Consider the following 18,074-nt stretch of genomic DNA (forward strand, 5'->3'; position numbering starts at 1 on the left):
GCGGCGTTTCTTATCCTCTTTTCCCAAATCTCTGCCCTGACCAGAGGCGCATTCCCATAATCCATTTTGCCCTAGTACCCCCCCCCTGTGTTGAGAGTGTTAAACTCTTTGAAAGACTTTTGAGCGTGTTCCTTTTAGCTCGCACATATACCCAACATCTATTTGGCCAAAGCGCACCCCTCCCCAGGCCGTCAACATGCACATTACGCAAATTGAATTTAAAGAATCCATTCAGTTTTCCCAGTCAAATAAAAATTTATTTTCTTTAACGTTTTTGAAACTTCTGAAATTTTAAATAAAATATTTACATCATAATTTTTTCAGAAACCTTTAAATCTTTGCTTTTATTTCAATTTGGGCAATTACTATAATAAATAGTCATATAATAAATAATCTTTTGATAAAATAAAACTTTTTCGTGTACTCAAAAATATATCATAAGCCAGTAAGGATTAATACTTCCAGCAGTTATTTTCACACAATAGCAGCTGGCCAGGTGTTCTGCAAAAACCGTCCCAATCGACACCCGTGCGTATGAAAACCCTTCGCACTGTAAGAAAACTTTTCTTGGAAGATTTTGGTAAAACTTCACTGATAAAAAGCTATCCTTTCATCTTGATGAATACGGAGAACGAAGAAATTTTAGGGAACTTTTTTCCATTCGTTTCCATTCCATTCCCTTAATCATCTCATGGTATAATAAACAGAAACCAAATGAGCCTGCATTTGATTTCTGAGAAAAAACACAAAAAATAAAAATAAAATCAATTAAAAACATATATAGATAGCATATTTTGTATGTAACGGCATAATGGATAAAAACTTTTACCAGGCTTATTTAGCGGGCACCTTTCAAAAAAGCTACTAAATATTTTTCTACTTTTAAGCCAATCACAAAAGATTCAATACGGATCCTAGGGGTTGGCCATTTTTTAATAATAGTTTAGAATCCGTCAGTTATGGTTCACCACTACTACTAGCGTTTGAAGGAGTCTCTTTGCCATCACTCCAATAAGCATCGTCCTCTTTTAGTTCAACTAGAATCCTCATGTGTCTTAAAGCGATCATCAGCATACTTGCCATCAATAGCAACAAAATGAGGGCCGTTGCCGTTACATTTAAAGTCACTAAGGGCACCAAGAAGCCAGCTGGTACAAAGGAAGCTTCAAAAATCGACATCCTGACGGCTTCTGTCAATGATTGGATTTCAGTAGGGACCATCTTGGCAAGCATGGATCGGGTTGATGTGATGATGAGAGGCACTCCTGAGATGGAGAGAGTGGCCACTGCGAACATTAATGCGATCAAAGCCGTCGTGTTAGTGTCTATCAATTGCAATACTGATAATGTCAATAAAGCAAGAATAGAAAGTCCGATACCATAACACAATAAAAGGTAGTCGTGTAAATAGTCTGTTAGAAAGTACACTGACCCTGAGATGATGACCGACAGAAATTTATTGACCATACTCAGTAAAGCCAATTCCAATTTCCCCCAACCTAAGAATTTCGTAGCAAGGACAGGTAATGACGTCACAATGATACTATACACAAACGCCTCCATGAATGTGACGCCCATCAAAATGGCGGTGGTTTTGAAACGTAAAATTTTCCAAATAGACTCCAACGTAATACGAACTGTTTCACATTTTGATGTGTCAGCAAGTTTGTTTCTTGCAGAGAAAGAAGATGAGCTTTCCGTGTCATCAGGGTCAGAAGTGGTCAGTCGTTCGTACCCATTCTTCTTAATTCGCGGGAATGAGAAAGGGGCAGAGGTGGATCTACTCTTCGGCTGTTCCTCGCCCTCTGCATTATCTGCATCGTCAGCATTTATGTTGAAGAAGAAAGGCTCGCCCACTTCACGAATGACCTTAAAACGACGCTCTTCTTCTGACAGATTCAAATCTTCATCAGTGGGTTCGATAATAAGAGGGATTTGTTTGTTCAAACTAATCTGCAGATTTGAAGTGTTCAAACTGGATGACGCGTCGTTCGTTTGAAGGTTAGGTGAACTTCGATTGGAACTCAAATCGGGCGTTGTGATGGTGGATGATAGGCGGTTGGGCGTAGAGCCACAAGATGATCGTTTGATGCGTTCCTCAAGCTTCATGTCGAATTCCTTGGAGACGTCAGACACTAAGAAACATGCGAGTACTGTTGAAACAGCGAACGCCAACGCAAGGAACAATCCTGGCATGTTCGCAAAATTGATGTTCCATGCACCGATATCGAAGTCGACGTATAAAAAACAAAACACCAAACCAATGCTGGTGAAAGTTCCAATGCTGTAAATCAACGAGAGTCCCGAAACTTTTTTCGTGATTTTCTCACTGGAGTAGCACCGTGAGATTTCTCCCATTGCAATCACACCGAAAGCCGGCGTTGTTCCGGCAAGTAATTGTCCAATTAGTGGGAAAGCTGGTGAAAAAGGTAACGCGTACAACAGATTACCAATCAACCCTAACACATTGACCGTTATTACTGCTTGTTTGATGTTCCGCGTTTTATCAATATACGGACTGATCAACAGCGGAAATATAACACCGGTCGCACCGATGAATGATACGGATAGACCGTATAAAAAGTCTGGGTTTGAAACTTGAAGAACGTCTTTGAAATAGAGGTATTGTGAGGAGTAGCGGATGGAATGGATCATGCCGTGTATGAAATGTGTGAAGCACCAATAGATGAAAAGACGTTGTCGGTTTTCACGCCAGTTGAAGAAGCCTCCTGAAGTTTCCGTTGAGGAAGATGAACACCTTGATTCCATTACTATTGATTTCCTTATGTCACTTGTCTGAAACGAAAGAAAAAGGAATATTTATTGGCAAAACGATTCTTTATCGATATATCATGGTTCAAGAGATAGAGGAAATAGACGAGTTACTTATTTTATATTACAGATTCTCATCCAAAATTTTGAAAACCTCTAGGGTGCATAGAGTTTCTTTGATTGAGCTTTGAATAATTTTATGCATAACACAAGTCTATAACAAGATTCAGGAACGTTACGCAAATATCAAAATGTTAAACTACAAGCCAAACATTTCTCATAAAGTTCTTAAAGTCCTTAAATCACTCAAAAGAGCGCGTAAATCTTCACACACAGCCAACATCAGACACCGAAAGACAGAATGACTTAGAGAGTGATGATTGGAAACAGAGTGATTAAGACACCTCTTTCACACCTCATCCATCTTTTCAATGACGGTACAAAAGTATCGGCATTTGATTATCAAACACTTCCTTTCACCTTTTAAGGAATTTCCTTCTCATTCGTTAAAGTCGTCATTGGAGGAAGAAAACTATCGTCATATTGGTACAGTGAGTGAGAAGCTTGTTACACTTAGAACAATCTTGATCAACATTACTTTCAGCCATAGATCAAAAGTAAGCTTTAAGTTAGAAAAAATCAACTTCAAACATGCTTGAGAAATCAGAACACTTAGGATCATCGACTTGAATTTTGAAAATAATTTATTCAAATATTGGAATATAGTGAAAGCAAAAATAAATATTTCGTAAAATTTCTAAAGTTTATTATCCTTTCAAAGTCTTAGTCCTGACTGTTAAGAACTAACAAACAAAATATTATCAACAGATGTAAATACTTTCACAAGTTGATCCCTCGACATGCAAGTCACGAAAGAAGCACCTCTTATATACAACAAACTGTTTTTGAAAGTGATGATTTTTCTTTGGGGTGGAAATGATGTAAGCTGTCAGTGAATGCGCAGACCTCCACTCTTTATATGCGTCAACACACTGCGCATGTCAAAGAGAATCCAATATCAGTCCTCTCTTTCACCTAAACTTATTTAACTGATAAACTTATTCTGATGCAAAGGAATTAAAAGGAGTAATGAAAATCTTTTATTCTCATTACAAATTTCCGATTAAATTTTGAAAGCCATGTAAAATATTAAAGTGAAGATGTCAGAAGGTTGACGGTGCTTTGAAGTTGAGCGTTCCGTCGTCTCTTTTTACTCACTACACAGGCTCTCTAATCATAAACATCTGTGTGCATCCGTGTAAACCTGACACCAAATATACTCCTCAATTTCTCAAAAGTTCATTAATAACTCGCGTACAAAGATTTCAACAAGATAATGGTGAGAAAAGTTATTTTCATGAAAATGTAACATTACCAATTACCAATGTAATTCTAAACTAAATGAAAGATATGATTTCTCGAAAAGAAATTCAAAAATATCTAAAATTTCAATTTTTAGATAAGGAGATGACATCAGTCACTCCCTACTCAGTGTGGTAAATAATCAGTACCCTAATCGAACTATTCATTTTTTGATAAACCTTGCCTAAAAACGTTTGAAAAGCGCCCTGATCAGATCTTACTCTATGTGGGTCTTGCTCTTTTACAAATAAGTTATTCAGAGATAACAATTACGGTAGAGATAAAAAACTACAACCATTCCTATTCCATCTGCAAACCCGGTGACTTACTTCACCGAATAATATTGAGAAACTTCTCCGACATTTTCTCAAAAACACAAGCACTAAATCAAAGAGCCCTCACTAACTTAACTACGTTCTCTTGAAAGCCCTCTCCACGTTTTCAGGGATTTATTGAAGCACCTCATAACCACTGTCATGTAAACACAGAGTACTCAAATCATCAAACTCATAAAGATTTGTCAACAAACCGTCTATAAGCGACACTCACACAACGCGTCATATTTTTCACAGGTCAATAGATATGAGCTTCAACGAAAGTTCTCTGTTTAATTTGTTTGTTTTTCTTAGCGTTAATCCTAATGCAACAACTTTTTTCAGGATGAACGTATAACAAGGAGTAAGGTAAACTAGTGGTGCAACACGAGGTGTAAAGCTTTAAAAGGAAGGTGTTGCGCTTATCCTTATGTATTAATACAATTGACTCTCCCTAATTCGAATTCGGACGGAAAAACTTATTTGTTCGAATTACAGCGAAATTCGATTTATAGAAAATATTTCCGGAGGGTTTCTCCTTGACGAGTTCGAATTATAGAATTATTCAAGTAATGGAAGGTCGAATAAGCGAGAGTCTGTATGTCACTCCATTACACTTTGTCCTTTACCGTAATGAAACAATGTCTGGCTATCCAAGGAAGTTTCCATTTTTTAATTCCATAATTTCATTCGGTCTTTTAGCTTCTTAGTAACTATGGAAGACTTAACCCATCCAAGCTAAAAAAAGTTTAAAGTGTTTTTACCAAAAATACGTAAATTAAATTCTTGAATATGTCAAGACACTTCAGCTATTCTGTTTCTTTGAAGAGAAGGATAAGCTCTTCGGTTTCACGACAGTTTGTTAAGTACACAAAATAAGAATCTCTCGTTGGCCATCAACAACTTTAACTCAATATCAGAGGAACCATTTGTTTACGCACGGACAAAACACGACGAGAAGGACTTTACAAGACGGAATTTCGTTACAAAAATATAACGAGAGACGTGAGGAAAATTTCAAAACTATGTCATAATGCATAACTCGTGTCCAGACCCCATGCACATGGTGTATCATTTTCGATTGAAGTTAACTTATCGTCTATAATACGAAAATATATATTTTTTGCTGAAATTTAATCTTCTAACTACGCTATGCTAGAAACATGAGGTTTTCCTTCTCAAAAACGTTACCTAACAAGGACGAGTATTTTAGCTTCTCTCCTTAAGGCACGTTTTTTTGGCCACATGTTTCATTTGAACAAGAAATAATATTTTGCAGAGGGATTTACCCCACACCTAAACTACATTCACGTGAAACAAGATTGACGCATTTGAATGATAAACGTTCAAAAAGAAGCAAAAAAACTGACCTTCCAAATGAAATGAAAATGTTCTGGTGAATTCTCAACACCATTGATTCCATATTTACCAAGACGTCTCCTTCCTTCTACCGCCATCTTTGCTCACAAAACTAGCATTTACAACACTCACTTATTTCATCAAAGAATTCACCGACCATTACAAGTGGAGTAGAGGAAAAAAATTCTTAATGTGATTTCAAAAAAAAATGGTAAGGAACAGCATGACGAAAGCAAAAGACTTGTAATGGATAGAAACGTATAGTAAAAAGGGAGATTGATGTTGGCTTACTTTGCTTTCTCATCAAACGGTTAGTAAGCAACCTCTGCATGATGTCCAGCGAAATCAATGAAAACGCACTGTTGCTTTTTCAATAATCTCTTTAACTAAAGACTTCCACCTGCCCTACTTGTTGTAAGGACAACCCCTTCCAGTCTCATCACACCAAAATCTGTCTCTTTAAAAAAGTTCGATTACACACTGACGGAAGTGGAATGAGAAGTTTTTATACATTAATGTGCTTAACTGAGCCATTAAGTCATTAAGCATCTATCTATCTATCTATACAACTCTCCTGAAAATTTTCTCAAATTTCAACTGGTGTAGATTCTTTTCATCAAATCCTCTTCGAGTAGATTTCCCACGGAGATATATTTTTATCCCACCAACTATCAAGCACTCAAAGAACGACCTAATCAATCTGTGAAATTATCACGAACAAACCTCCTTCTATTCTCTTCCATCGATAAATCAAAGACAATGAATAATTAACGACTTTATTAATTTAACCAATCTTCCTCTAATCTCGATAAGGTGGAGGTAATATTTGAAAATGGACTTAAAAAGGCACAGACATCATTTTCAAACTAAATCACTGCTCACAAACCAACCTGGAAGATTTTGTTGACCATTCTTCCCCATTTTTCCACCCGAAAGCCACCTCAGTATTCGTTCGATAATTTCTCTGAATCTTGCCGATTTTTCAAAAGTTCTAAAAAGGCCCTAAAAAGGCTCAGCAGTGGCAGAGGTGAAGATAAGATGATTGAAACCCACTCCTCACAATTACAAAGCAATACTTTCTATAATCATTCCACCACTCTGTTTTAAAATCAGTCATCACAAAAAGAAACTGATATAACTTTCCGAGATTCGTCAGAAAGTTGAAGTAAGTTGATAGATGCTAAACTTTATTTTAACTGAAAACGACGTAACTTAAGCACACTAATATCACATCCTTCTTTTCCCGAACAGATATGACTCGACAATATAAAATCATCTTGTTAGATGGCTATTGCTCATAACTAAAACACACAACAAATTGAATTAATGGCTGCTTATAGTGATCCCAGTACCTGATTTCGAAGGCTCCTTTTTCACCACCATAACTCATGACGAAAATCGAAGAAAAAATCACAGCAGTGATAATAGCGGAATTTGCGTTTTTCATCTTCTGCACCTGCGCAATACACCCATGTACCTTAACCCCTGGTGGTTGCCAGTAGAAAGACCCATTGCATCATAGAAAGATTGGCTTTTACTTCTTCACTTGAAGGAGTTTTAATTAATTAATCTTTTCTTAATCATAAAAAATCAATGGTCTATGAGAGTGATTTGCGAGAGCCTAAAAATTATCTCACCACAAGAACTAATTAGAAGAGCCTAACTAAGCAAAGGCCCTTTTCACACTAGGTGGTCATAAAGGGCTTAATAAATCTCTGCCAATTGAAGAAGAAACCATTTTTAAATGAAACTGTAAAAACAATAATCGCTTCATTTTGAATTGCTCGAAGAGAAAAATGTGACGACGGTCTGAAAAGCATCTAATCCAACACCCCTATCTTACAGCCCCGATGGAATTTTTTTCCTCAGTGGGGATAAAAATTCCTATTGAAATCCCAGTGGGGATAGCAATTCTATTGTTCTTCAAGGTTAAAAAATCCAGTGGGGATGGTTTTGGAGTGCAATTTTTAAACATTGAATTTCGAAAGGGGATAAAATCAAAGTCAATTTCCGAATTTCCTTGTGGGGCTGAAATTCCATGGTATATTCCCAACGGGGACGAAATCTTAACCAAATTTTCCAGCGGGGCTGGGGTTCCAGTGGGCCTGTGACACAGGGGTATAATCCAAATACAGATTGGACATTAAATTATCCAATCAAAGACTCAAATGATAATAGTCGAACAATAAGCACAAAAGAAAATAACCTCAGTTTCAAGTAACCCTGATTTGAAGGACCCTCTTTGTCAAGTTTGACCTTCAAAAAAGATTGTAAATTCACACAGATATCAAGGAAAGTACAAATGACCTTTTCTAGTCGAGACACCACCGTAAGTTGCTTGGTCTAATGTTGACATCCCTCATTTAATAACGACACACTTCATTAGAGATAAGAATAACCAAATGATTTATTGAAAAAGGATTTTTCCTCTCCGGCCACTCAGCAAAGAAACATAGTTTCAATCAGCGATTCTAACCTTTCTATTTTTCCCGGCTCAATGTTTGAGTTTCAAAGAAAAAGATCGTCAACTCACACAGATATCAAAGGAATATGCAAATGACCTTTTATAGTCGAGACACTATCAGATGATATCCTTAATCCGTGCACATAGAACCAATCAAGCTGTCTGAAAACACAGAAGAAAGTCTTGTTTCGCTTCAACTGTCACATCCAAATGACTTGATCAAATAACCAAAAATGTCACTTCAAAATGATGATTTATTGTTCAGGTGCAAACAAGGAAAACCCAGTAAAACGATCTCCCATCATTTTACGAAATGAAACAATTCAGACGTTTAATAAACTTCAAAAAACGGCATAGCACCAAAAATATAACCAACTTGCTTTCATTAGCAAAATCAATGTAGCCATTAATAACAAATCAAAGAAAAAAATATTTTGGATTGCCTTTGCTAATTACAATAGCATCTTAATGATATAGATCCTCGACTCAAATCCGCCTTTCTATAATGATGGCACAAAAACACATTTCAATTAATTGACGGTTGTGTGTCACTCCATCCGCCGATTCCTTAAAACATCTCCACGTTCATAGAATGTCCAAATAACGTCATTCGACGACACAAACAATCAGAAAAATTACGCAAGCATTTCTAAGGACAATCAGTCAGTAGTGCCTTGTTGCTTTCTCCTTATGAAACGGTCTGTAAAAATAGCTTAATGATTGTTCTCATAGAGTAGCACTAAATACACACCAAATTATCAACTCTATTCACATCACATCAATTATGATTTTATGTCTAATTAGAAAGTTACCATGTTGTCCAAATTCACAACTAATTAAATGTTATATTTAAAACCACACGTTAGAATCTTTACCAGAGGGCCACTCCCTCCCGGTTTGACCTTGTTGGGGATTCAGACAGTGAACGACAGAGAACAAAATTTATAAACAGCTTATGGTTATCAAATGTTGATTACTCATCATCGCACTATCCTCATCTCCTATCCGTCTGATGATTCAGGTGAAAACAAAAAGAATTGACGGCAATTTCCTTTAAAGGAAGAAGTGTTTGTCCAATTTTCATTAAAAATTTTCTTTTCCAGATCAGCATTGTTCTTAAAGTGTTCTTACCTTTTGTCAATTTTTAGTCAAATTATCAGTATAAAATTGTTCTTATAAGAGTGTATAAAAAGAAGCCATACAGGCTCAACCAAACTACCCGTTTTTTATATAAGAACAAAGTAGAAAATAGCGCTTGGTGGTCAAATTTTAAAAACGTTCTAATTAACAACATACACCTTTTTTATAAGAACGTGCAAAGCCTTGGGATGTTAATTTTTGAGTTTTAAGCCTAAGAATGTTCTTAAAATGTTCTTAATATTTTGGCCGTCGAAAATATGTTACATGTTCTTATATAGTTTGTTCTTATAAAAAACATGTGGACTTTGCAGACTCTTAAACATGCAATTACTTATAATAATAATACTCACAAAATACTTGAAGCTCAAAAAGTTAAGAGCGTACGAAGGCTTCAAACCTTTTGACGTTCTTAAAAAATATGTATACACTATACACTAAAGGTAAGATAGAAAGAGCGGAAAGAGGGTAAGGTAGTTCAAGGACTGAGGAATAGCACCATTTTTCCTATCAAAGTCAATGTAGAAATATATACCTTCTTTGATCTTCCTTTACAGCATTGTCTGTGGCGTTAAAAAGGCCACGACAAAAGCATAGGCAGATAAACCTTATCTATCATCGATAGGATGAAGTACTAACCCAAACACTGTTTCAAAAGTATGGGGAAAGTTTACTTTTTGATATTTTCTGTGAATCTACTTCTACTATACCAAAAATTTATATATCGTTGGAAATATATTTTTGAAAAAGAAAATCTTGAAATCTTTTTTAGAATATTTAAACCCTACTCCAAATCTTAGATGGATTCTGAGAGAATGATAAAAATATGAAGTGTCCAAATACTTTTGTGAACATTACAGTCCTTTGGGGTAAGATTCTACTGTCAGCATTCTAGCTGAAATGAAATTACCAGGACTACCTCTAGTTAGAAAATGAAATTAAGAAATTAGTTTGACGCAAGCTAAGCTATTTCTGTACCCCCAGGAAACAACTGTTTAAAACTATTTTGAGCCATTTATCCCAAGAAAAAAATCAGAGGAATCTTGAACTCTAAATTAACCCATACGACGGCAACAATCTAAAGGAACCAGACCGGTGAAACTCGTGATATCATCCAAACGCCTCCTCTCTCCTAACCATGATTCAACCTTCCAATGAAAGAGAAATCAGAACAAAACTTTTTCTTGAATATTGACAACAGAAAAAGCAAAAGGAAACAAAGGAGGGGCCATCAGAAGGCCAAATGGTGCACTCGTTAACTATACACAATATGGATTCAGAAAAATGAAGAAGAAGAAGAAAAATACAAAATATTTTGACAAAAAAAGGGAATATACTACGATTTTTATTATCAATCGTTGCAATTAAATCTACGAATGCTTATCAGTGTTTTACTTTTGACCACATTGACATTTGGAACTTACAATAAAGATATATTGTTGATGACAAACTTCTAAACTTTCAGATCCCCAAGTTTTCATTGAAATGTTACTCAAAAGAAAAATATTGTTCAACAAGAAACAAATAACAGTTTGAGAAGCTACTACGCCCAGGTGACTTATTACTTCTATAGGCCAGAAAATAAATTGGAATAAAATTTGGATGAATTGACACTTTTTCGTTAGAAAACATTCAATGACAAAAAAAATTAGCCTTGACATAGTACAGAAACCGAGACTCAAAAAATTGAAATATTCTCAAATCTTAGTTTCTTTTTGAAATAGTTCATCGAATCATAAGTTCTCACAATTTTCTTCAAAAAGCAAATTGTTCGACTTGAATTAAATTTATTGTAAAACCTAAAATTCGGCACCACAATAGATTTTCAAGAATTTGGCGAATCAATGGCGAAAATTTACGCGAGATCTATGTGTAACCTTTCTAAGCTTCATGAAATGGATGAAAGATATTTGATAAGCGACGAAGGATAGATATTAGTAAATCAATGATTCTGTTTCGAGAAATTGTAGTCGCAAATAAAGTCCAGAAGAATAATTAAACTTCCAGAGATCTATTTCATAATATAGATCAGGGATAAACAGAGAGAATGTTTAACCGAATTTCATAAATTCCTTGTCCTTCACCATCATACGCCTGGTGTCGTTCTTTTGTATTCTGAGACAATAAAAACCGCAAACTACCATAGCACTGTTTTATATCAGTCATATGTTTTGATATAGCACCGAATCGCTAATCACAGAAAATACTGCAAAATTCGCCAAACTCAGGCAAGTTACGGCCTGTGCAAAAATTAACGAATCAAATAATGCGTGACGGCCAGTTGTTCCACCCCCTTTTCGGGAAAATTTTTTGGTTTTTCTCACTCGTCATATTAATGCCTTTTCAAAAAGTCCTGGGCCAAAAATTGTGTTTCAGCCATTTTGGTAAAATTAAGGAAAAACACTTTTTGCTGACGTCAGTAAAAATTGAAACTGCTAATAACTATTGGAATATTTATCCAAATGAGCTCAAATTTGGTACGAAGGTAGGGTTTACAAATATCTCTCGTTTCAAAAAAAAAATATTTCAAAAAATTGATGACGTCAGCAAAAATCAGCAATTTTCTTTTTTCCTCAAAAAATGCTGACGTCATCAATTTATAGGAAAATTATTTTTTGGAAATAAAAGATATTCATGAATTCTACCTATGTACAAAATTTGAGCTCATTTGGATAAAAATTTCAGGAATTATTGGCATTTTAAGTTTTTACGTAAAAAATATCCGTCATTTCCATGGCAACCAACACAAAAATCCAACAAATCATAAAACTCGTGACGGCCAGTTGTTCCACCCCTTTTCTGGAAGAAATTTTTACTGGGTTATGTTCATCATATTAATACCTTTCCAAAAAGTCCTGGGCCAAAAATTCTGTTTCAGCCATTTTGGGAAATTAAAAGCAAAACACTTTTTGCTGACGTCAGCAAAAATTTGAAATACTAATATCTCCTGGATTATTTATTGAAATGAGCCCAAATTTTGTACGAAGGTAGGGTAGATAAATGTCCTTCATTTCCAAAAAAAATTTTTTCAAAAAATTGATGACGTCAGCAAAAATCAGCAATTTTCGTTTTTTCTAACAAAATGCTGACGTCATCAATTTTTTGGAAATTTTTCTTTTGGAAATAAAAGATATTTATAAACTCTACCTTCGTACCAAATTTCAGTTCATTTGGATAAATATTCTAGGAGTTATTAGCAATTTAAATTTTTGCTGACGTCAGCAAAAAGTGTTTTTCCTTAATTTTCCCAAAATGGCTGAAACAGAATTTTTGGCCCAGGACTTTTTGGAAAGGTATTAATATGAAGAGTAAAAATAACGAAAAATTTTCCCATAAAAAGGGGTGGAACAACTGGCCGTCACGGCCGTCACGACTTATCGAATTTTTTGCACAGGCCGTAACTTGCCTGAGAATGTTTTACTTTACGTTGAAAATTTATTTAATCTTGACATGCTTCCCTTTCTGAAAGGAAGATCTCAATCAACCAACGCTCTATCAATACAACTTGCCAGAAAACTAAAATACAGCTTAAAGTGACATCAGGGAAAGAGTCTGGCTGTCAAGGGGCTAGTTTCATTCACTTCCCCCAGAACGACAGTCAATTCCAAAAAAGAAAATTTCGTGTTAAAGGCTGTTGGCCTAAAATAACCTCACTTTATTGCGAATTGAAAGTTTAGAAATACGATTAAAAGACACTGACTGTGCCAAGTAAAACTTTTCAATGGTTTCTTTTTCCGTGAAGGTGTTGGAAAAAATGTGTTCTTCATTTCTTTGAAGAGAAAATCAATCCTTAACAAAATATAAAGGGAGATTTAGAGGGTTTTACTCTCACTTAATTACGTTGACATGTTGTACCTTTTCCACTAGCCTATATATAAATTGAAAGTGAATCATTAGTTCTTCTGATGACGTCACAAAAAGATATTTCTACAAATGTCTATGAACACGAATAGACAACGAAATTTTCAAAATGAAGAAAAGTTAAAAAATAACGAAAGGAAAAGAAAAATCGAAATTTGAAAAGATTTCTTTAACTTGAAACGATCAAATTTTAATTGGTGTACCAAATCTATTCATTATTTTTCCGTGATTCGAAATTTTTCTTATAAACGAATGACGAGTTTCGCTTCTTCATTTTCATTTTTCATGACCCTCCTCCCATGATGGTCCACCCTCACTTTTCCGTGTGTTCTCCTCATGAATGAAGGCTCTTTACTGTACCACCTTCTGACGAAGCAACATAGAAAGAGGGAAGGAGGACCTTCATTTGAATGATAGAAATGTTTCATCATAGAATAATTTTCTGTACTTTGGTTACCTAGTGTCACAACTTTATTTTCGCGCGTAGAGAGAGTGTGAATTTTTTCATTTCTTTCCCCTTTTCTTATTTTAGAGATGAGATGATATCAAATCAATAATTTACTGTGACTGGTTTTCAATTTTTCACCAGGAAAAGATCACGAATCAATAAAGAGACGAAGCTACCCCATGGCAAGAAATGATTTATATTTTCCAACTTCCTCATCAGTTTTCGTATCAGCCAAGAAGGAAAGGAAGATTTGGAATTAAAAACGTTGTTACTTTGTAGGAGGTCAATGCAAAAGTTCATGTAAAAGTGAGATCAAACAAATCTTTTGACGAAAGAAAAACCGATTAATTTGATACACTGATCTGAGATATCGAGCCAATAAACAAACCCACTACTCTCGTTAAGAATCAAAGGTAAATTTCAAATACAGTATCGTATAAATAAATATATAAAGTGCCAGTACCGCTATGCAATCATAAGCCAGCGCAGAATTGAAGCAAGCGGAATTTAAGATTATGTGGATGTAGAGCACGTGAAAATTGAGATGAAACATGGTAGAAACCATCCAAAACGAACCGTAAATCCAATTCTATCGGAAATGATAAAATAGTCCAGATAAAATAGTATACAAACGAAAATGAAGCAGCTACTACAAGATTTACTATACAAGTTATCTTACCATTGAATCTGTACAAAATAATGTTCAAACCCCAAAAAAGCAAATATTACAATAGAAACAGCGAATTGAAAAACTTTTGTTTGAAAGCCACAACAAGTGGGCATTCGTAGCAAAAATGGAAAATTTTCTATCTAATATAAACCCAACACGATACACATTCTAATATGAACACTTTGAAAATTTGTTAAGTTTTAGTCTTCATGGTTTAAGATAGGGATTTCTCATTTCGGTCACTTCATCAAAGAAATAGAACTACCTTTCCCTGCTCATTTACGAAAATAAATATTACGCTGTTTTCGCGAAATCACAAAACAGAGGGATCTCTCATTTTCCTCCATATGGTAGATAGAAAAGGGAAAAATGGTACAGATGGATTAGCCTACTTCGTTAAGAAGAACATTAGCAATCAGTATGACATCCATACTAACATGCCACGCCCATAAACGTCCAAACCTATCTTTTTGAAATGATTATAGCCCTATCTCACCGACCCGACCCGGCGGGGTCCAAAAGAACACCTAAAAATAAAACTATATTTCGGGACTAGTACAATGTCATCACAATGAAAATGTTAGTTACATACTTTTCAAATTAGCAATGTATGAGTCAACAGTCTGTGGTAGGTCAAAAAGTTTAATGAAAACTTGGAAGTCAAATTCTAGAAATTTGATATTTTGCTCCCCCTCCCAGAGTCTATGGAACAATTAAACACCGTCATTTCAGGTTTTCAAAAGAGCTGGCAGCGATATTAGGGGAGGGGTTTAGTTGCTTCATCCACCTTCCCTGTCACAATGCTTTGATGATCAAGATAAGCACTGGTGACATTCGGTAGTAAAATGATCCAAAGGGAAGGATAAGAGGATAGAAAAATTATAGCTGGATTAAATTTTCGCAGACGATTTTCAAAATAGTTCTCTGTTTGTCATTATGATATTTATGGTAAAAACATTAGGAAGATATCATAAAGCAATTTAAGGGATAATACTTATCAAGAACTCGTCCCAAATAAAAACAAGTGAACAGAAGGTCGGATATTTAAATTTCCTTTGAAACTAGCTTGTGTGCAAAATCCTTTCTCGTAAATCTCCCTCTTTTTTACAACCAATTTGTTGATCAAGTAACGACCTTTTTGCGTGGGTAAAGATTGAGTTCAAAATTTAAAATTTTGGGAAAAATTAAGCCGAAATTGTTCAATTGAAATTAACCTAGCATAAAAAACCTTTGAAGGGTCGTTTTTGACGCCCTAAACTTTTTTCAAAAATTAATCACCAGGGGGTGACGTTTATTCGGGACCTTAGAGTAGTCAATTACATTTTTATCTTAAAAACGAAGGCTTGGGAGATTAATCCTGCTTCTACTTCTATTGATAGTTTTTTTTTCACAAGGAACGGCTGGTCGATAATATCCTCCTTGTGGATTGGCCCTCTAGCACCCATAATCATCGATAATTAATTCTTCTTATTTTAAACTTGCCAGTCGGTCGGTTAATCTTTGATGGTACTGTCTAGAAGTTTGTCAAGAGCATTGGAAACAAAATTGAAATATATCAAAATTACTCTTATCAAAGATATTTCGAATAGCCTTTCAAAAGATGGTCTTTAAATCTCCTTCCCCTCAAAATTGCATTGGATAAAAATTATCCATAAATACACTCTTTTTTATAAGCATAACGTTTATAAGCTTACTTAAGCTGACAGCTTTTCTAAAACGCTGACCTTTTTAGAGATGCTTCTAAACCTATTTGAGCTTTCTTAGACCAAAGGTTTTTATCTGCAGCGCTAAATATCAAATAAAATTTTCATTCTTTGAGCCGAATCAATTGTGAATGAAGCATATTGAGCCTTGACCCGATTTTCCCGTATGCTTATAACAAAGGCCCGTGGGATAATTGTGTCCATCATTGGAGTAAGCAAAGTTGCGGGAATAAAATGGTGATTCTTACCATAAGATTGATGTCGAGCTGTGGACGTAATATTTGATCATTCGTCTGCACTGTCACGTGGTTGAGTGGTAGAAAGTATTTGTATAACTGATCGAATGTGTTTGATATGATGTGATGTATGATGATGGTTGGACGTTTCAATTGCTCATCTTCTTGTGAATGCTTTGTATGGTTGGGATTGTTTGATGATATGAGTTTGCAGTGAATCTGTTGGATGTTCATTTTGCGGACGTCCCATCGTTCACCGAAGAAATTCAATTCATTTTCATCTTCCTTTCTCCTTGTTAATCCGTTTCTTTTTCTCAATAATTCACAGATGTCTTGTTTGCCCTTCTTTCATCATTCTTTTTTTTATATCCAAGTTAATCTTTCGGTCGGTTGCTTTGACCTTGATTCTAAGGAATAGAAATAAGAAATGGAGCCTTCTAAGCCGATCACTGCACGACTAAGCACCCAATACAACCAATCCCAGTCTTCATATAATCCGAATCAAAACAAAATATTCTTAAAGTGAAGAATATTATCTGGACGAGGATATATTTACGTACGTAAGGAAGGAAGAATCTATCTTTTACTTCCCCAGAGGCGTCTTTATTTTTCTCCTTTACAAAATGTTAACGAGCGAACTTCGTACCGCCCATCTTACGCTTGATTAAGTGTAATGTTTCTTTGATGTAAAGGGGAGGGTTGGAAGTTTTATCATGTTTTTATATGAACAAATTTCGCGTCTAAGGAACACGGTCCAAAATCACGCTTAGAAATATTTTTAATTTTGAAAGGATTTTCGTATTTTGTCATTTGTTTCACTGTTCTGAGTTTCTTATGTGGACAGTTGTTTCATTCTAAGTGTCGTGAAAGATAACATAAGAAAAGATTCAACGTTCAAAGTTTTGCTTGGTCAGCATTTTCATTTTTCATATATCATTTTTCGAAATGTTTTTTTGACGTTAGAATATTCTGCCAAGAGCCGTTAATATTATTGATTAAATCATAGCATAAAATACAAAATACGAATTTTAAGCCTTGAAATTTTAGTATTTTGTTAAATAGTGATCGACACTTTGGAGAAGTAACACATCAAATTTTGTGTCGTTAATCTGCTTGCATTACAAATATGATATACAGCATGGCTCTATTTTGCTTTTCATTCCCATTGCTTACTTATAGCAAATCCAATAGAGGGATGATGCCATCTAAAACGAAAACAGCTAAAGTAAAAGATGTTAAAGTTCGGACATACCTGACATGTATTTGAGCCAAAAGGTTTTCAACCCAGTTGGGGGGGGGGGGGGTTCGGGGCGATACTACCCTTGCCAGCCGACGGGGTGTGTTGCTGGTGTTCGGAAAATTGACCCTACGTGGGACTCGTTATTTTGAAAAAAAGCGACCCTGAATGGGACTGGAATGCTAAAACTTTCTTAAAATTTACCATATTTTTTCTAAATTGCCCCCAAAAAGTATCCTACGAGGGACTGATTTTTCTATTTTGGTGTTTTTGCGACCCTATCTGGGACTCGTGGAGGTGAAAAAAGGTACTCTGACCAGTGGCACACCCCGTACCCCTTTCTACCCAAGTACCCCCGGGGTTTTCCAGAGAAATGCCTCAAGCTCTCTCAATAAAACATGCAACAGCAATATACTTATGTTTCTTGCTGGTGATTCATTCTTTAAGCATTTCAACCGAATACACCAATGAAATAAAGTTGAACGGTCAATGCATGAAAATGAGGCATCAT

At 35.4% G+C, this 18,074-nt stretch overlaps 1 protein-coding gene across 2 annotated transcripts; it reads right to left on the minus strand.

Annotated features, from left to right (window-relative positions):
* Window positions 1–239: 239 nt before the first annotated feature.
* On the minus strand, window positions 240–16,824 carry LOC136809344 (uncharacterized). Of its 2 annotated transcripts, none has more exons than XM_067065866.1 (2): window positions 5,819–5,968; window positions 240–2,796 (listed from the first exon to the last, which is right to left on the minus strand). In XM_067065866.1, the coding sequence occupies exons 1-2, from the start codon at window positions 5,903–5,905 to the stop codon at window positions 958–960; spliced, it is 1,926 nt and encodes a 641-aa protein (XP_066921967.1). In that variant the 5' UTR covers window positions 5,906–5,968; the 3' UTR covers window positions 240–957. The 2 variants fall into 2 exon arrangements, with proteins under 2 accessions (XP_066921967.1, XP_066921966.1); XM_067065865.1 differs by lacking the exon at window positions 5,819–5,968 and adding an exon at window positions 16,339–16,824 and having other exon boundaries at window positions 706–2,796.
* Between the last annotated feature and the right edge of the window lie 1,250 nt (window positions 16,825–18,074).

Source organism: Clytia hemisphaerica, unplaced genomic scaffold (assembly GCF_902728285.1).
Source record: "Clytia hemisphaerica strain Z4C2 unplaced genomic scaffold, Clytia hemisphaerica genome assembly, whole genome shotgun sequence".
NCBI lineage: Eukaryota > Metazoa > Cnidaria > Hydrozoa > Leptothecata > Clytiidae > Clytia > Clytia hemisphaerica.

Excerpts from the sequence above, each read along its gene's own strand:
- LOC136809344 (XM_067065865.1), bottom strand. The coding sequence starts at position 16,560 with ATGAACATCCAACAGATTCACTGCAAACTCATATCATCAAACAATCCC. Across the intron at positions 2,797-16,338 it reads AGCTCGACATCAATCTTATG|ACAAGTGACATAAGGAAATC; the intron begins GTAAGAATCACC and ends CTTTCGTTTCAG.